The 20,129-nt window shown below is 46.9% G+C and overlaps 1 protein-coding gene across 1 annotated transcript in view; it reads right to left on the reverse strand.

Annotated features, from left to right (window-relative positions):
• The window catches only part of IGDCC4 (immunoglobulin superfamily DCC subclass member 4), a 72,586-nt gene that overhangs the window by 11,108 nt on the left and 41,349 nt on the right, over positions 1–20,129 (reverse strand). Inside the window, exons 8-18 of the mRNA XM_035131241.3 lie at positions 19,452–19,616; positions 17,584–17,721; positions 16,934–17,104; positions 15,639–15,872; positions 11,086–11,193; positions 9,301–9,484; positions 6,766–6,893; positions 3,523–3,693; positions 3,081–3,218; positions 2,880–2,985; positions 1,798–2,035 (exon numbers count right to left, since the gene is read on the reverse strand). Of these exons, the coding sequence (XP_034987132.2) occupies positions 1,798–2,035; positions 2,880–2,985; positions 3,081–3,218; positions 3,523–3,693; positions 6,766–6,893; positions 9,301–9,484; positions 11,086–11,193; positions 15,639–15,872; positions 16,934–17,104; positions 17,584–17,721; positions 19,452–19,616 (1,781 nt within the window). The remainder of the gene's footprint in view (positions 1–1,797; positions 2,036–2,879; positions 2,986–3,080; positions 3,219–3,522; positions 3,694–6,765; positions 6,894–9,300; positions 9,485–11,085; positions 11,194–15,638; positions 15,873–16,933; positions 17,105–17,583; positions 17,722–19,451; positions 19,617–20,129) is intronic.

Below are 20,129 nucleotides of genomic sequence, written 5' to 3' on the forward strand. Positions count from 1 at the left end.
TCCACCCTGCCCAGCTAAAGCTCATGCCACCCGGCTGCACTTTGGCCTCCTCCCCGTCTCCAGCTTGACGGCTGCTTTCTCTTCAGGGCTGGGGACCCGCAAGAAATGCCATGATTGACGCCAACGCGAAATCCCACGCGCTCGCCACACACTTGTTTCAGTCAATCTCCTAATTACCTTACACATTCTCCACAGGCAACAAAGACAGGCATAAACTGATTAGCTAAATTAGGCCAATTAAACATTCCCTAATGAAATGAAATGCTCCAGACTAACTCTGGGAAGCTTTAAAGCAAAAGGGGGGGGAGGAAAAGCAAAGACGGCACAATTGGCAGGCAAAATAAGTTGCCGCGAAAGAAAGTAAAAGTTATAAAGGGATCTTGGAGCAGAAACTGCCGTGACAGCAATACTTTTTTGGGGGGTGGAGTGGGAGTGGGGAAGACGCACAGGTGCAGCCCCCCCCCCTTCTGCCTGTCCATAAAACACACCAACCTCCAGAACCTTATGATGCAGATCTGTGCATGGGGCAACTTCTGGCCACAGAAGGAGTCAGAGGAAGAAGAATGGTTCCCAAATCCATGACCTGGCATGCAGTTTGCTGACACCAAGCCCCAACCACCGAAGGGGAATGGGCTAAATACACATGCAGGACATCTTGGGAAGCAATAAGTGGGAGCCACAGCAGGGATCACGGACGTCTCTTAAGACACATGATTTGGCTTGGTTCTGAACTGCAGAAGTTCTCTCTGGTATTCCAGGTTGAGCAATTGTTTTTCCTACATTGCCTTAGCACAGGGATGGCCATTTTCTTCTCATGGGATTGTTGTGTTTTCTAAGCCGAGGGCACTGGTTGCCAGCAACAGTCCTCCACTGAGCTCTTCCTAAGGTGTCTGCGAACCGGCTTCCCGCTCCTCTTCGCTGCTCCCTTGGTCACACAGTGGTGGGGGGCGGTTACCTTTTCCTCCCTTGCAAAGTACATACAGCTGAAGGAGGGAGCTGGAAAAGTGACTCTCTTCCCCACTTCCTCCTTCAGCTCTATGTGCTCAAGCTCACTTTTGCCCAGATCCTGTGATCTCAGCACACGTTTTCTCTATTGGCGGGGCAGAGGACTGATCCATGAGAGAGAATTGAATGGGGGTGGGTGGGGAGATGCCTACTGCACTGAGCAAAATAAATAAATCTAAATGTGCCTTGGAATTGGCTATCATGTGCTCCTGCACTTTCTTTGCAGAACTTATCTGGCCCCATCTGGATAGTCGCAATCATTTTCACCCCAAACCAGACACTTCTTGGCTCCTTTCAGTTCCCCACCCCACGCCCAGCAATCACGTTAAAGGCTGCTCTGCCATTATTTTTATTTTAAGCTCTAGCAACCTGCTTCCATCCTAGCAGAAGTGGTGCCTGGGCCCTTTTGCACATTCTCAGCATGTCCCAAAATGTCTCCCAGTGCCTAACAAATCCAAACCCCCTCTTCCCAACGTCTCATCCATACATTGTCTAGCTGGCCCTGCGTGTGGAACAGAGAAAGCCCACCTTGAAGGTCCTGTCTTTCTTGCCCCCCTCCCCCTTCCAAGCAACCTAATTTGGGCTTTCAGGATCGCCAGGAATGTGTCCTTTCCGCATTAAAATATCTTCACTGGCTTCAACATTTCAAGGTGCAATTCAAACTGTAAGATGTAATCTCCCCCCAAAATTATCCAACCCACCTTGGGAACAGGTTATCCAAGGACTGCTTGTTTCCCTTCAAAGTGGCAAGGGGATCCCCACGAAAGGTGACCATAGTACCAAAGAAAATACCTTTCTTTTGACATGGCCCATGCTCTCATCCAGGGGGCAACCACGAATGAAGCCCTGTGCTTCAGTCAGCTCCATGATGTCCGCCGGTGGTGAGGGAGCATCATCAGAGAGCGGGGTCATCAGGGACTCCAGTTCGTGAGAGTTGGAGGGGGCCACAGGAAGGGACGGTGTTTGCCGGCTCCGGTGATAGTAGGTGTGGTTCCCGGCTGCTTGGGAAACCAGGCCTGCCACAGACTCCCTGCAGGAGTGAATAAACAAAAGACTAAGCGCTCACCGACCAGTAACGAAACTTCCCCCGCAGCTCAATGAATGATGGAGATTTCCCAGCAGATTGAACCAGTGCTAGGCATAGGACTCATTCTTGGCCAATAGCAGCAGGTTATTAAGTGACCGATTGCTGGCTTATTTGCTGCAGGATGATATACGGAACAGAAAGCTACCTTATACAGAGTTAGACCCCTGGTCCATCTAGGTCAGGGTTTCCCAAACTTGGGTCTCCAGCTGTTTTTGGACTACAACTCCCATAATCCCTAGCTAGCAAGACCAGTGGTCAGGGATAATGGGAACTGTAGTCCAAAAACAGCTGGAAACCCAAGTTTGGGAAACCTTGATCTAGGTCATTATTGTCCACAATGGCAGGTAGAAGATCGCCAAGATTTCAAGCAGGGGTTTCTTTTCAGTCCTGCCTGGAGACACAGCCAGGGAAAACACATGAGACCTTTACTTTCAAAAACCGTGACATTGCCTTCCTAATTCCAGCAAGGCAGCTGTGTTAGTTAGCCAATACAAAAAAACATATGCTATGGTACACTTTAGGGTTGTAGCTACTTTTTTAGATTATCCTGCTACGTGTGTCCGTGACGATGCTTTCTCTAGCACCATAGGAAACGGTCTTTGACTGAGTCAGACCATTGGCACATCTCGCTCACCGCTATCTGCACTGACTGGCAGTGGCCCTCCAGGGCTTCGGGCAAAAGACACAGAACAGAGGCTGCGATACAGATATGGCAGCCTCATGGCCAAACGGAGTGGCTTCAGTTTGGTCTGATGTACTTTGGGCCAAGGCGAGACAGAAAACCTACCTTGGCTTGTTGTTGCGAAAGCTGGCGCACATGCAGAAGAGGACACACAGCAAGCCTAGGCAGATTCCCACGATGATCCCCGTGACAGAGTGAACGTCCAGCATATCTGAGGGACACAGGAGAGCAGTCAAAGAGAAGAGGGCGATGCCGCGGCCTGTCAAGGCGAACCCCGCCTTGCACTGTGTGCGCTGCTGTGTGTACCTGAGAACTTCTCCTGCAAGGTCTGCACGTCCTTGACGTTGGAGTACGGCCCTGACCCGACCACCGTCTTGGCTCCCATCTTGAAGAAATACCGGGTGTCACTCTCCAGCCCGTGGACTTCAGTGCTGAACGTATTGCCTGAACAAAAGAGCAAAGCCAGCAGGTGCTCAAGTGTTGCAGACTGGTTAAAAAACCAGCGGAAGTTCTGCGCCTCCTATATAGTGGAAGATAGCTTCTTCTTCAAACATCCACAGGGGTCCAATTTCAGGTGAATGGCAAAGAGGGGGAGAGGGGGTGGCAGAAGAAGAGAAAGACCTGTTCACCGCCACCCCTGCTCACCCCGGCATGTGGCCCCTGGCAGGTGACCCCCGAGGGAAAGTTGAAAAACGAAACGGCTTCCGCACTCCTGCACAAAAGTTCCCTCTCTGCATTTTTTTTTTACCTTCTTTTGTCAGTAGAGTCCACATCTCATCGGGTTGAGTGTGGTTGGCGTTGTACAGGATGAGGTACTCCACGATGATGCCGTTTGGCTCAGAGGGGGGGCACCAGTGGACCTGGACGGCATATGGGTTGATGGGGTGCAGCCGCAAGTCAGAGGGAGGCGTTGACGGCCCTGCAGGAAGAGGAGGACAGAAGGCAAAAGGGAGAAGGGGGGTTTATCGAGCAACCGTTAAGGCAGCCGTCTCCAGGTGTCAGGGACTGGGCAGAGGAGGAATGGTGGAGACTGCCTCCCCAGCCTGACCCTTCCAGAAAAGAAGAAGACAGTTCAGAATTACAAGAGGGGTTTGAGAGAGATCGCAGCTCAGAGGCAGATGAGGGGGAAAGTTGTGAAATAATGGGAGAGGAGGAGGAAGAAGCGCTAGGGGGTCGACAGCTGACAGACACAGCGTCTTTAGAAAGCATTCCAGACCCCCCCCCAACCCGGTGAGCCTTAAAAGTAGGAGAGCAAAGAGCTCAAAGGCAGAGGGCCCTTGTCAGCACCCGTACTGATGACACATGAAGGGAGAGGGTGGAGACTCGCACGGAGCAATGCCATTATTCCAAGAGGCTGCATTTCTCAGCCTCTTGTGAATATTGTGAATATTGTGAATATTGAATAAAAAGCAGTTGGTAAGAACTTTTCCTTGTCTTATCCATCTTATCTATTCCTGGCAACCTGCCATGGGGGGTTGGATCCTTTGCTGCCTGACACCAACCTGCTATGTCCTTCGTCTAGAACCCTGGGGAGCCACAGTGGTCTTCTTGAACCTTGGGTCCTCAGATGTTGATGGGCTATAACTCCTGTCTTCCCTGACCTTTAGCTAAGCTGCCTGTGGATGTTGGGAGTTGGACTCCAACAAGCCCTAGGGACTTCAAGGTTGAAGAAGGGCACTGGTGCAGATAATGCTCAGCTAGAAGGGCCAATGATCAGTGGCAAAGCATGTACTTTGTATGCAGAAGGTTCCAGGTTCAATCCCTGGTGCCACCTGGTAGGGCTGGAAGAGACCCCTGCCTAGAACTCTGTAATGTCAGTGCAGACATTACAGAGCTAAGTGGATCAACGGTCTGTTGGTATAAGGCAGCTTCCTGTGAGACTCAGTAGAAAACCAACTTCTTATGGCTTACTCCAGCCTTCTCCAACCTGGTGCCCCCCTGGATGTTTGGGACGTCAGGTGCCGTCAGCACCGCCAGCCAGCATGGCTGTCTCATGGCAAGGCCCATGGGAGCACATTGGGATTTTTCGCTCTTAATTTGGATTTTTTTTTTTCTGGTCGAGGCTTCTGTTGTGTCTTCGTTTTTTTTTTTTTTTTTACAGTATTTCACAAAATTTCGCTTCCCTTACTGTCATCTTTTAATTTGCTTTCCCTCTTATTAATTCCAATTGATTTATTGGCGATTGGAAGCCAATTTTAATTTAAAATGAATTGATTTTATGGGTATATGTTTATGTGTTATGATCTGATTTGGGGATGAGTTTTGTTACATTATGTTTGTTTAATTTGATATTGCATATTATTTGCAGTTCAATTGATTTAATGTGCCCAGCAAGTTTTGATTAATTTGATTTGCCTATTTATGTTGATTAATTTATGTTAGGTGGCTTAAATGTGTAGTTATGTTATTTATGTTACTATGTTATTACATTTTTTCCCTGGTGTATGTATACTTCTTTTTAAAAGTTTCTCAAATAAAGTTTATTTTAATTTTTAAAAAAGAAATATTTCACAAAATTTATATTCTGCATGGTTCTATTAAAAAAGCCAAACCTCTCAAAGTGGTTAACAAAAAGAATAAAACAATAGACAACTATTTAAAAAAACCTTTAAGAATAATTAAAATCAACGATAAGCTAAAAACCAGATTAAAACACATGTCAATGTTCTGCATGTGTGGATAGGTTTGCCCCCCCCCCCAAAATGTTACGAGCAGGCATCAAAAAGAGAACAGCGAAGTTACCCGCCTGTTGTCAATAGGCAGGGAGTTCCAAAGTATGAGTTCTAACACACCGAAAAATTTATTTCTTTGCAGAGCAAATATTAGTTATTGTCAGAAATTTTTATTTCCTTTTGCCTGTATTGGAGATTTGTATCTTTACTGAGATTTTTTTTAAATGAACAGCAGAATATTTTGGAATAAGCAGTTATAGGGGCTAAAAACTTACATTTAAAACTCTCAGTCTTAAAACTAAGCACTGCAAGAACCTGGGTAAGAACCCAAGCCGTTTTGCTGCTTGAGGCAAAGGGAAAAGTGCAGCCTCCTCTGTTCCTATCATTCCACATGCAGAAGCCAAGGAAATGGCAGCTGAATGTGACAGTGGAGGTAGAGCACAGCAGCAGCAGCAGCCTTCAGTTTGTCTAATCCTCTTTTAGAGCCAACTAAGTTGGTGGCCATCACTATCTCCTGTGGGAGAGAGAGCCACAATTTAACCATGAGCTGTGTGAAGAAGCCACTGGTCCAAGGGTTAGGAGAGAAGCAGCCATTGGTCTTAGCAGGTGATACACCCAGCTCTGTTCTCCCCAACACCTTTTCCATCAATGCTGTCAGGGCGTTGTTGCGGCTACTCTCGAGTAAAGACGCTCCATTCTTCCGCGCTGTCTTTAAGAGTTTTATTCTGCATACTATTTACAGTGCAGAGATAGCAGAAAACATGACCGCCTAGTCACTTTCAGAGTCCGGCAATGGCTTCCGTCTGCTTTGGGGCCTGCATAAAAGCCTGGGAACCCCAAAACGCCGCCCCTTAGCCCTATGTGTGGGCGCGCGCCTCAATTCGGGTGCCGGAAGGAGAGGTCTCCCCTCTTGCTGGCTGGGGCGGCGCCTGGGCTCCAACGTATCGCTGAGCTCCTCATACGCTGTCCCCCGACCAGTGCATAGCCAGGGCTCGGACGCGTCTCTGAGCCCTCTCTCCATTCCTCGTTCCCTTCTCCTGACTTGCTGCTCATGCTATCTCTGGGCAAAGTGCTGGTCAGGATGATGGGGGAGGGGGAAAGCTCCCTGTAGGGAGTCCCCCTGACAAATGCCTCCATCCCACATCTGCTGCCTGAGACTCTGCCTAACGCTGCCTTGCTCTGCCTAACGATAGGGCCGGTCCTTCATGGAACACATATGCTATTGTTCAGTTAGGGAAGGTAACCTGCATTCCCCCACCCAAATCTTTCGTCCCAAACCTGCAGACATTTATTTATCAAGCACTCTGTTGTGTACTCACTGTCTGGAAGGGTGAACCATTCCACCGCATTCCCGAATGGCCCATCGACGCCGACGCCATTCGACTGCACGGCAAATTCGTATCTGGTGAACGGCTTCAGCCCACTGATGAGGATGTCTTCGTCAGAGCTACGGAAGGAAGAATGCCCACGAGGGAGAAAATATTATGACGCCATCTGCAATCTGTGTGCCCCCATAAGAAGACTGGCAGCTGTCAAAGCAGAAGAGATGGCAGGTCTTGTGGTTTCATAGTGCTTCACTTGATATTTGAGATTCTTACCTAATAGCAACCCCCACTTGAAGCAAAGAGTTCATTCAGAGAAGTTCTGGGCTTCTCTGTGATAGGACAGGAAACTGATGGATGCAGAACTCACTGGCCTTAATGCTGACCCATGGATTGCCAATATATGGTTTATAAAGTCATGGATTATGTACAGGGCTAGAGAACTTCAGGCCCAGAGGCTGAATGTGGTCCTTCAAGGCTTTCCTCAGGCTGCACCTCCCCTCATCAGCCCTGCTTTGCACCCTCCTTGAATGTTTTTGCCTTGCTGGATTGTGTCCTTGAACTCTTGCCTGCTTGGATAGAGAGCAGGGAGGACAGTAAGAGTCTGCATAGAAACTAGCTTAGTGTACAAAGGTAACATTCACATCCATTGCCCGTTCTCATGAGTTGCAGCAGAAGCTGGCAATAATAGGCCATCTCCGTACATGTGAACCTGCCTGTCCTTTAATATGAGCTTTTTTTTTAAAAAAAAAGTTTTTATTAAATATTTTCTTGTGTTATAAAACAAGGAAATAAACAAGGAAAAGTACATAAGAGTGCCTCCGCTTTCAATTCATAAAGTCTTTTTACAGTTCATTTACATTCAGTATGAAACACTATTGTCATAGACATTGTGCAGTTGGGGGGAAAGAGAGGAGAGGGAGAGAGATGAGGGTCTAATGATCTTTCATTCTGTTGCACAGTATTTGTGTAGGGTTTTTGCGTCAGCCTCACGTGGATGGGTCCTTTATTCATTTTTATTGGCTTTGCAAGAGATTATAGCGTACAGAAGGGACACGGGTGGTGCTGTGGGTTAAACCACAGAGCCTAGTGTTTGCCGATCAGAAGGTCGGCGGTTCGAATCCCCGTGACGGGGTGAGCTCCCGTTGCTCGGTCCCAGCTCCTGCCAACCTAGCAGTTCAAAAGCACGTCAAAGTGCAAGCAGATAAATAGGTACCACTCCGGCGGGTAAGCGTTTCCGTGTGCTGCTCTGGTTCGCCAGAAGCGGCTTTGTCATGCTGGCCACTTGACCTGGAAGCTGTACGCCGGCTCCCTCAGCCAATAACGCGAGATGAGCGTCGCAACCCCAGAGTCTGTCACGACTGGACCTAACGGTCAGGGGTCCCTTTACCTTTACAGCGTACAGAGCTTGCTTGGTTGTGTTCAGTTGGTTGCAGTATGGTTTGTTTTTATGTGTGGGGGGTTGTCGGATCAGACTGGCCAAATCATTTCATATGCTGTTGGGGAGGGGGGGGTAGGTCTTGTTGTACTGTATATGTGATAAAGGGGAGCCACACTGGGATGAAGGCATCCTCCTTTGCTTGTCCCTGGGCTAGTTTAAGTTTGTTGGTTAACTATTTTCCAAGATGATCTGTTGAGGCAAATTCACGTGTGCAATTGTCTTCTGAGACACAGTTGGCTGCAGTGCGCAAGAGAGCTTTCTAAACATTAAGAAGAGCCTGCTGGATCATGCCAATGGCCCATCTAGTCCAGCATCCTGTTCTCACAGTAGCCAACCAGATGCCTATGGGAAACACATAAAAAGGACCCGAGCGCAAGAGCCCTCTCCCCTCCTGTGGTCTCCAGCAGCTGGTATTCAGAAGCTGCTTCCAACCATAGAGGCAGAGCATAGCAGGTAAAGGGACCCCTGACCATTAGGTCCAGTCGTGACCGACTCTGGGGTTGCGCGCTCATCTCGCATTATTGGCCGAGAGAGCCGGCGTATAGCTTCCAGGTCATGTGGCCAGCATGACAAAGCCACTTCTGGAGAACCAGAGCAGCACACGGAAACGCTGTTTACCTTCCCGCTGTAGCGGTTCCTATTTATCTACTTGCATTTTGACGTGCTTTCGAACTGCTAGGTTGGCAGGAGCTGGGACCGAGCAACGGGAGCTCACCCCGTCACAGGGATTCGAACCGCTGACCTTCTGATCAGCAAGCCCTAGGCATGGTGGTTTAACTCACAGCACCACATGAGTCCCCAATAGCCATCATGGCTAGTAGCCATTGATAGCCTTATTCTTCATGGATTTGCCCAATCCTCTATAAAACCCTTCCAAAGTCGTGGCCATCACTGCCTCCTTTGGGAATGAGTCATATAGCTTTACTATGGGCTACGTGAAGAAGTCCTTTCTTTTATCTCCCAACATTCAGCTTCACTGGAAGTCAACAAGTTCTAGCGTGATGAGAGAGGGAGAACAACTTTCACCCGTCCTCTTTATTTGCAGCAGCACCCCATATGCAGACCGCACGGGTGCTCAGTCACCCTCTTACCTTGTGTAGTAAGTCACAAGCGAGGCATTTTTCAGCCCCCAGGGACTGAACCGCACGGTGTAATTGACGATCTTCACAGTGGTGAAATCCGGCTTCTTCCACCTCAACCAGATTGACGTGGAGCTGTTGGATTCCACGTAGACGTGGGCCGGGGGCAGTGGTGGGCCCTTCTGAAGTGGAGGGTCTGAAAGGATGATCAAGAGAAGACAAGAGATGCAGGATCAGGCGCACGGAGGATGGCTCCTGGACCAGCTCGCAAAGGAACAGCAGCAGGAATTACAGGGGAACAAGGCAGGGTGAAATGCTGTGGTCAGTTGAGCCACAGAACGTGGAAGAAGTCAAATGCGGCTGACTGCAGCTGTGGTCCATAAGACCCCCAGCAGAACCTGCTGGATCAGGCCAACAGCCCATCTAATTCAGCATCCTGTTCTCACAGCTGCCAGCCCAAAAAGGCTATGAAACAAACAAACAGGACCTGAGCACAAGAGCTCTTTCCCCTCCTGTGGTGTCCGGCAACTGGTATTCAGAAGCATGACTGCCTCCGACCATGGAAGCAGAGCATAGCCTTCTCCTTCATGAATCTGTCCAACCCTCTTTTAAAGCCATTCAAGTTGGGGGCCACCACTGCCTCCTATGGAAGCACCTTTCATAGTCTATGCTCTGCATGAAGAAGTCTTTTCTTATAACAGTCCTGGGTTGTCCAACATTTGGCTTCATTGGATGTCCGCAAGTTCTAGGGTTAGGAGAGAAGGAGAAAAACTTTTATCTCTCCCTTTTCCATGCCGTGCAAACTGCATCTAAAGGGAATTTTTAAATATTTGATGTTTTCTTCTTGTTGTTGTTGTTGTTTTTAAATACAGTGGAACCTTGATTGCCGAACGTTTTGGCTTTCGAATACCGACAACCCAGAAGTGAATGCTCCCATTTTTGAATGTGCCTTGGAAGTCGAACAGAAGTTCTCCATTTTTTCAATGGATTTTGCCAACTGTCCATTGAGCTTCGGTTGTCAAACGTTTCGGAAGTCGAACAGCCTTCTGGAACGGATCATGTTCAACAACTGAGGTTCCACTGTATTATGTTGGGAGCAACCCAGTTAGATGGTTGGCATATACATAACAAGTTGTTGTTGTTGTTGTTGTTGTTAAACAACTTCCATCATGTCACCTTTTACTCATCTTTTCTCTCATCTAAAAGTCCCCAGTACTGCAACGTTTCCTCATATGGGAGTTTTTCCATCCCCACAGGGCCGGATTTAGGTTTGATGAGGCCCTAAGCTACTGAAGGTAATGGGGCCCTTTATATGTCCAGCTGTCCTTTGTCAACAAAAAATTGTCACTGTTTCTTGTGTTGAATATATGCTATATGGTAATTTATGGACCTAATAGGTCCATACACAACTCAAAATACTGTTGCTGTATGTAGGTTTTATTTTATGTGTTTTTTATCTTATATTTTGGAAATGTACATCCAGTTTTTTCCCCTGTAATTTTTTGGGGGCCCCCAAGAGAGTGGGGCCCTAAGCCATAGCTGCCAAGTTTTCCCTTTTCTCGCGAGGAAGCCTATTCAGCATAAGGGAAAATCCCTTAAAATAAGGGATAACTTGGCAGCTATGCCCTAAGCTATAGCTTGTTTAGCTTATACTGCATTCCCTTGATCATTTTGGCTGCCCTTGTCTTAACACCTGGAGGGACCAGGTTAGTGAAGGCTGCCTTATCATATTGCTTTGTGGAAAAGCCATCCACAAACATGAGCCAGGAGTCAAGGCCTTGCAGCAGCAGCATCTACCTGCTACGGTTACAGGTGCCCTCTCGGTCCTTCCCTTCCAAACTGCCGCATAGCCGTCTTCGTGCTTGTTGAACGCCACCAGCTTCACTTCGTAGAGTCTCCCAGGAACTGGAGAGAATAAGCAGAGGAATGGAAGAGTGGGTCAAGCAACAAAAAGAGCAGCATGGCTTAGAAGAGCAAAATCATGGCTACAATCTCCATTTCAGCAAAGGGTCGTATCCAACGTTCTCTCTCCGCCAGTGGAGGAACTCTTGGGCTAGCATATGGAAGAGTTGAAGGAATCCAATGCAACAACTGCACTAGCGGAAGCTTGTTGCACAACAGCTGGTTCTTGCCGCACAATCTATTACACAACCATCTGTGGTAATGAACCAGCACAAGTGACTTCAACTTAGCACTGCATCAGATACAACCCATTCATAATAATTAAATGTGTGCCTCACATCGTAAGAGGTTTGCAAGACAAGGCAAAAGTTCTGCCTAGTCCAGCAACCCTGTTTCCGATAGTGGGGAGACAAACAAGTTTGGGAAGCAGAGCAAGAAGGCAACCTCCCTCCTCTCTCAGTTGGCATATAGCTTTTAGTGGCATTCTGCTGATCCAGTCCAGACTTCCCTAGCCTGTTGTTCTCCAGATGTTTTGGACAACACCTCCTATTACTCCCTTTCTTAAACCACCTGTACCTAGTACATAGCTGCCAAGTCTCCCGCTGAAAAATGCGGGATCAGCAGCGGCGCGGCACTGGAAGTCGCTTCTACGCATGTCTGGACCTGCGTATAAGCAACTTCCGGCGCCGCTCTGCCCGATTTCCGGTGCCCAGGCATGGGCAGAGTGGCACCCGAAATGGAGCCTCCCTGGCAGGTAGGAAATCCGGGGGATTTGCGGCATTTTTTCGATTTGGGATAACAGTGGGAAACGGATTAAAATCTGGGGGGTTCCCGCAAAAAATGGGAGACTTGGCAGCTATGACCTAGTGGCCCATGGACTTATTTTGGTGATCATGAGTTCTATCATTAACGGATGTATCTTTTTTAAAACGAAAAAGATAATAAATCAGAGAAAACGCCAAAAACTGAAAAGCAAGAAACGAGGGCAATTAGCAGCAAAAAATCTGGATGATTTAGTTTGGTTTAATGGTCAGAGCGCCGGACTAAGACGAGGGTTCAAATACCCAATTAGCCACGAAGTTCACTGAGGGGCCTTGGGCCAATCACAGTCTCTCAGAATTGTATTCAACTAACTTTTACTTATAGGAGACCGACTGAAATAAATGACTCTAACTTAAGCCGCTTAATTTCAATGGGTCTATTCTGAGTAAAAGTTAACTTGGGCCCATTAATATTCAATTTCAATGGGTCTATTCTGAGTAAAAGTTAGGTTGAACGCAACTCTCAGACCATAACCTACCTCACAGGGTTGTTGTGAGGATAAAAAGGGCATGCTCCTTTGAGTTCCTTAGAAGAAAAGTGGGATGCTGTATAAATGTAATGAATACATTTAAAATTAAGAGAAAAACTTGGTGTCCCAAATCCATCTCCCTTTGCCCAACTTGAATCAAGTGCCGGGTGAGTCTTCAGTAACCTCCTCCAGGCAATTGTCCTTTGGCATTTCCATCACTACGGGGGATTGTACAGCGACTCTACTCCACGCTCCCATTGACCCCACCTCTTGAATAAAGCAAACCAGGAGCAGGGCTGTTTAAGCATTTTTATTGGATGCTGCCAAAATATAAATAGGGCATTTTTTTAACCCATTAAATGAGTGCATGGACCTGCTGTATTGTTGAAGGCCATCCAGGGCAGATCATGGCCTTGCAACCAACGCGGAGCTTTCCGGTGGTGTGAATTCTGTGTTACCGCCAGATCCAGCCACCCTTTTTGGCTGTGCTGCAATCCAAGCCGAGCTCCAGAGAGAGCAAGCCAAGAGGGCTGTTCCAAAGCTCGCCTGCTTCTTTCTTCACCCCTCTTTTGTAAGATCTGCTTATTCAAGGGAACCGCTTGAGCATCTCAAAGTTTACAAATAGAGGGAAAATGGGGCAATTCTCTCTTTGGACACCCAGCTCCTTGTTCCTCCCCAAATGGCCTCCCCCCCCAACCTCTTGTCGGTTTCATTGACGAAGCTCTGCTAATTAAGGATGTGCCTATTCAGGGCCTGGTGTGGAGAAGATGGCCAGCTCTTTTCGCCACCACAATACGGTCTGTACAAAAGCACTTTTTGGCTGTGCCAAGTGTTATCATTCTTCTTTTGATTGTGCAAGTGTGTATGGGGGGACGGGGACGAGTGGTGCCACACACACACACACACACACAGCAAGGAAAAGCACATGGATAGCAAGGATCAGAAAAGCCTTATGCTGTGCAACACACATTTGCATCTGGAAGAGAGAGAAAACATTTTAGCTCCTTTTTTTTTGCCAGCCTCCCCAAGAATGCCACAGCAAAATGGCTTTTTTGTCTGCTCTGAAAATCTTGGCAGCAGGCAGAACAGAGTCAGCTTGGAGATGGCCCAAACTGGTGTGTGTGTGTGTGTGTGTGTGTGTGTGTGTGTGTGTTGGCTGAGGAGTGCCTCAGCATTGAGCAAAGGCTTAAAAGAGGGACCCACAGCCAAACATCTCCCCTCACAGGGTGCCCTCTCTCTCCAGTCACAGCCCAAATGTAATGGAGGTACCCCTCAGGCCTGGTTCAGGCAACGGCACATGGAGGAAATGTTCTATGGTTATTAGACAACCGCCAACTCAACTTCCTCCTCTTTCAGGCATGGATTTCTACCTACTCAATTCATAGCACAACAAACTGTACAACTGAGGTTGTATCCAACTAATGCCACATTTGCACCATGCTTTTTAAAGCACTATGAGCTTAAACAGCCATGGCTTCCCCCAAAGAATTCTGGGAGCTGTAGATTGTTATGGGTGCCAAGGGTTGTTAGGAGATCCCAAATCCCCCCCCCCACAGAGCTAAGTTCTTAAGAGTGGCTTAACAATATATCCCTCTGGGAACTGCAGTTCTGCGAAGAGGAATAGGGGCCTCCCAACAGTCCTCAGCATCCTTTAAAAAACAACACCTGCCAGAATTTGTTGGGGAAACCAGGATTGTTGAAAGTAGTTATTGTGATGCTTTCAGTGTCTGGTGCAAATGCAGTCTAAGTGCTACTTAGAGGCCTAATTTTTGCACACCCAAGTGGATCTTCTCAATTATAGATCTTCTCAGTTTGGCGCCCCCTTGGCTTGGCGCCCTGGGCGGGGGAACCCCCTGCACCGCCCTAAATCTGGCACGGCTCAGGACAGGCATGTTGAAAGAATTAGGCATGCCTACTAATGTTAATGGGTCTACTCTGAATAGGACTAGCATCAGATACAACCTTTGGGATTATGCTAGCTTGACTAATGCAGGGAGTTTCGGGTTATGTTTTTATTTATTTACTTCATAAAATTTATACACTGCTAGATTGCAAAAAACTGCAAGTGGTTCTAGTGCCTGGGAGAAGTCCTGTTTCCTCTACCCACAGCTATCTAGATTCCTCATTCTCCTGACTCCATGGCCCGTTCTTCCCAAATTTTCAGAACCTCCCGCCTTCCTCACAATTCTATACCTCTGGACTAGCCTTTGCCAAATCGGGTGCCCTCCAGATTTTTCCGACTACAACCCCCTTCAGTCCCAGCCAGCCCCAAACATCTGGAAGGGCAACAGATTAGGGGTACTCTGTCTAAACCCTGTCTTGAAATGCCAGCATATGAGATGCCCCCCCATAAGCAGTGCATGCTATTTGTTTTATTCATTTAACAAAATGCGTATACTGTACTGCATAATTGTAAGGAAATCTCTAAGCAGCTTACAAAAAAAAAAACCAAACCATTAAAATTTTTGGTAAAAACGGGTATTTAAGAACATTCAAGATTGTTTAAGTCAGCAGGAACTAAAAAGAAATGAAACAGATTTAACTTCTATATGTCTGGAAATTTGCAAAAGTTGGCTTAAGTAGCAACATTTATCCCACTTGGAAAAGCTGTACAGTATTTCTTTGGCATGGCAATTAGATGGAGGTTGGATAACTTTTTTCCCTGTTGAGGACCACATTCCTTTCAGGGTAATCTGTTGAGGGCCGCAAGCCAGCAGAGGGTGGAGCCAATGGGGCGCTTGCTTTTCTCTCTCATCCTGCCACTCTGTTTTCTCCTTCCTTGCCACCCCCACGGAATTAGGTTGAGGACCTAATTTGGAAAGTTTGGGTCCATACAGATCAGATAATGTTCTCATTGATGGGCTCCTTGCCACAGACAACCTCCATGGCCAGTTCACGGGAACAAGCAGGGCACAGGAAACCTTTTCCGAGAGCCAACATGGTGTAGTGGTTAGAGTGTCAGAGACCTGGATTCAAATCCCTCCCCTTGATCATGAAGTTCACTGGGTGACCTTGGGCCAGTCACTGCCTCCTGAACTAACCTACCTCACAGGTTTGTTGTGAGGATTAAAGGGAGGAGGAAGAGAACCATGTACACCACCTTGACATCTTTGGACAAAAAAGGTGGGGTATAAATTCAACAAATAAATGAACTTACTTAACTCTGTCAGTTCATGCTGCTTGACCTTCTTCTTCAGCTTTATCGGCCCAACATCCCAAGCGCCATCCCCGGGACCTTCAGAGAGGTTCTCCTCACTCGTCTCCTCTGTGGCCACTTCGCGGTAGTAAAGTTTGTAGCCTGAAATCTGGGCGTGGTTAGCTGGAGGTTGCCAACTCACCAGCAGGGACTCCATTTTCGCTCGGACTTTTAACTCAGTCGGGGCAAACGGAACTAGGGGAAGCAAGGAAGAAACATCAGCAGTGGTTGCCCCAAGAATCAAGGTGCTAGGTTTTTGTTTTGTTTTTTGGTGTATAAAGCCCTACTCAACTTGGGACCAGGAAACCTGAAAGATTGTCTCATCCTTTATACACCCCAGCTGCTCTGCAGGTGAGGATCTCGTGTAGATACCGTCTTATCAGATGGCCCATTCCACACAATATAGGAATTGGGTCTTAAGCGTTGTGGCACCTTTGGAATTCTCTCCCTTTACCCATTAGAAAAGCTGTTGTCTTTTTTGGTGCCTGCCAAAAACCTTCTTCCTTCAACAAGCCTTTTAAGTAGCGCTCTCTCCCAGTCTACATCTGCACTGGAATTGTTTTCATTGCTTTTGTTGTTGTTTTATCAGCTTTTTGTTTGCTGCTCATGGCTCTTTTGAGAGGAAGGCAGGGTGAAAATTAAAATAATAATAAATGTGCTATTCTCAGCTCCTTGGAGGAAGAGTAGGATAAAAATACAAGAAGGTACCAAACAGGGTTGTACTATATCAGGGTAAGCAGTGCGGTACTCTCCAGATGTTTGGGAAACAACTTTCCTCATCCCCAACCCTTGACCAAGATGGCTGGGGCCAATGGGAGCCAGAGCCCAACAACACTGGGGGGACACAAGGTTTTCCAGTGCCTCCCCCACTCTGTTAAACAGTTTGCCTGGGCCAACTGCCACCCGCGCTGCTTGCTCACTCACTTGCCACCTGTTCCTGCTGGAGTTGGTGTGATCATGAACTGCTGCATGATGACAGCCTTACATTTTTATTTATATAGGAAGAAAATACTCTGGATGCATTCTGATGAAGGGTGGTACATATACATTTAAAATCAAATAAAGTAATCAGCATTTCATTGCCACCTTTATCTCAGCTCGCTCTCCTTGGCGATTATGCTTCCTACCTTTGATTAAAGCTTCCACGTACTTCTCCATCTTGGATCCGAATTCCATTTGTAGACACAGAACTCTCCATGTCCGACTAAGCCCTGAGAGCAGCGGATATGATCCTCAAAGGCAGTGGGCTGACCTACCATGAGTTTGGTTGTCTCTATCCGGGGTACGGTGCTGTGTCCATTCTGAAGGGGCCCCATAGCCCACGTTTGTACTCGCTGCAATGCGCACTTTGTAGATTTTATTAGGATGCAGGCCGTGAAGAGTGAGCTGGGTCTCATTCGCACCAACCTCGGTTGAGGAAATCAGATCTGTTAGAAAAACAGAGCCCAACATGCTGAATCTAACATGCTGCTGGGTGCTAGAGAATTTCATCAGAAGCAGAAATGGGAGCAGAAATTGCCACAGTTCACATGTGCATCTGAGGTCAGGAACAGAAATAACACCAGTGAGCACAAGCTATTGTTTTACATAAATAGTTACATTACTTTCTGCACTGTTTTTGATGTTTCCCTTCCACTGAACTTGATTGTGAAATTAATTACATTAGTTTTGGTCAGTGCTATTTTCCCTCGAAAAATAGGTGCTGGTACTCAGTACCCCCTGAAAAAAGCACTGGTTTTGGTCAAAGCTTAGAGTGAGAAAACAACACCAGTTTTGCTGGAAGCTGAACTGTAGCAGAATGGAAACAGCACTGATCGTGATGAACCCAGGACAGGGTGAAAATCACTGCTTCGCTACATCCCTAATCGTGCCCCAGTTTCTGGCACTAGAACCATCTCTTCCTTACCTTCTTTGAGAGGAGCGTAGTCAATTTTGTACTTGGTGATTCTCCCATTGCTGAGTTCCGGAAGGAGAGGCAGCCAAGTCGCCTTGATGTCCATCGGTGTGGTGCTGGAAAGAGACAGCTGAGGAGCTGCGCTGGGAACTGGGGAGGGTGAAAGGATAAAAGCGATGACTCCACCTCATCACAAAGGAAACGAGCAAAACACCCATTTGGTGGGTAAAAACTCACACACATATTTGAACCTGGAGGCCTTCACTGATTGGCTGCAGATTGGTTTCCAGGCTCAATTTGAAGTGTTTGTTTTGACCTTTAAAGCCTTAAATGGCCCAGAACCCCACAGCATAGCTGCCAAGTTCTCCCTTTTTTAAGGGAAGCTCCCTTATGCTGAATAGGCTTCCTCGCGAGAAAAGGGAAAACTTGGCAGCTATGCCCCACAGCACCTTAGGAACCACCTCTCCCCACCATAGCTGCCAGGTTATCCCTTTTTTACAGGGATTTCCCCTTATGCTGAATAGGCTTCTTCGCGAGAAAAGCGAAAACTTGGCAGCCATGCTCCCCACATGAACCTACATGGACCCTGTGTTCATCACCTGAGGACCTTCTTTGTGTGCCCCCTCACAGGGAAGCAACACCAGGACAGGCTTTTTCAGTGGTGGCTTCCCCAACTATGAAACACTGTCCCCAAAGAGATATGCATGGCACCACCATTACAAACTTTTAGGCGCCAGACAGAGACAATCCTGTTCACCCAAGAGTCTGGGTCTTAACTGGATGATAGGGTATGATTTATACCCAAGTCTGTATTGATGTTCATCTTCAGTAGGGCAGGATAGGGGCTGACCATTTTATGTTATTGCAAGATGAGCAGCACTTTTCGTTAATTTATGTTCTTTTATTTATTTATTTCCAATTTTGTTTTATGCCCGCTTTTATAATTGTAAGTTTCTTTGAGACGTTTTGGTAGTAGGAGACAAACAACTGTAAGAATAAATAATAAAGATAATAAATAAGAGAACATTTGGAAACACACTCTGAAATTCACTTAGTCAACCTATTTCCTCTAGGAAAGGAAATCTGGCTACCGGTATTTTTCTTTCATGCAGAAGTATTTTCTAACACCAATGCAAAGAGAGATTTCCAAGGGGGAAGGGTGGAGATACCAGAACACCAGGACTGCACAACATGAGACCCACCAAGCTGAATTGATCTCAGGGTAAGTTCTTGATTTTTGATAATGCATCTGCATGCTATTTCAGATCAACAGGGCGCCTAATTGGCACAGGGATGGCTACTAGACACAATGCCTAAGTTAGACCATGGCAGCATGCCTCTAAATACCAATTGTTAGGACCACAAATGAGAAGAGTGTTGTTGCACTCAATATCCTGCTTTGGGGCTTCCTTTCAAGGCACTTGGTTGGCTACTGTGAGAACAGAATGCTGACCAGACAGGCCATTTAGAAATTAAATATGTCACTGTTGTATCTAGCAATGAAGGGAGGATTGCTGAACAAATTTGTCATCTTTAAAATTATTTTTATCATACTTTTTTCTTTTTAAAAACTAACATACAAACTTTTTTTTGCACAACTGACCAGCAGAACATCCTGCGGCAAGGAGTTCCACAGATCAGTACATCCTTTTGTTTTAAACTTCCACTCCATCAGCCGTTTGGCGCGTCCCAGTTTCAAAAAAACAATATGCAAATTGTGTTGACCTCATCTAATTACAAACACAAATGAGGGTCACCCCTTCAGTTCAAAATACTTCTCACTGCTGCACACACACATATAACGGGGCCCGCTATGTGATTTATTTATTTCAGGAAGCATGGGGGTGTGGAACTGTCCCTTCCCCTCCAGGTCTACGAACCATCCTCCAGTGTCTGTACGTTGATGGAAGAGGAGGTTCGGCTGGCTCCAAGCTGCGAATATGCTACCACGTAGAAAACGTAGTTGGTGCTGGGCTCCAGATCTTTGACCTGGAACTCTGTCGTGTCGTTATTCACCGCGAACTGGTACTCCACATTGTCAGCGCCTAGAGAGGGTACACAACGCTGTCAGACAAAGAAAAAGGAAAAAAAGAAGAAAGTGTTTTGTCCTTTCTTCGGAGCAGCTTCTTGCAAGCAGCTCGCAGAAAAGGTCCAGTGTGCCTTTCACGGCACGCAGTTGGGTTTTTAAGCAAATGCTGGGGCTGTTCCCACCTTTTCAACACAATCAGGGTTTCAAACCCACATTTCTGGCAACGAGTTAAGTGACATCTGTGCCAAACACTTAAAGCACTATTAAACAGTCGTGGTTTCTCCCAAAGACTCCTGGGACTTGGAGTGTGTTGAGAATTTTAAGAATATGTTAAGAGAGTTGTTACGAAACAGCTACTCCTCTCATAGCGCTACAGTTCCCATAGCGGTTTTTAGCAACAATTCCCTCTTTTCAGGGCTACATCCACCCCCTTCATACATCCTTCATACTGTGCTTTTTATTTATTATTTATTATTATTTTGACAAAGTCATAATCATAAATAAGAATAAAAATGTGCACCCCACCACC

This window comes from Zootoca vivipara, chromosome 13, assembly GCF_965207765.1.
Source record: "Zootoca vivipara chromosome 13, rZooViv2.hap1.1, whole genome shotgun sequence".
NCBI lineage: Eukaryota > Metazoa > Chordata > Lepidosauria > Squamata > Lacertidae > Zootoca > Zootoca vivipara.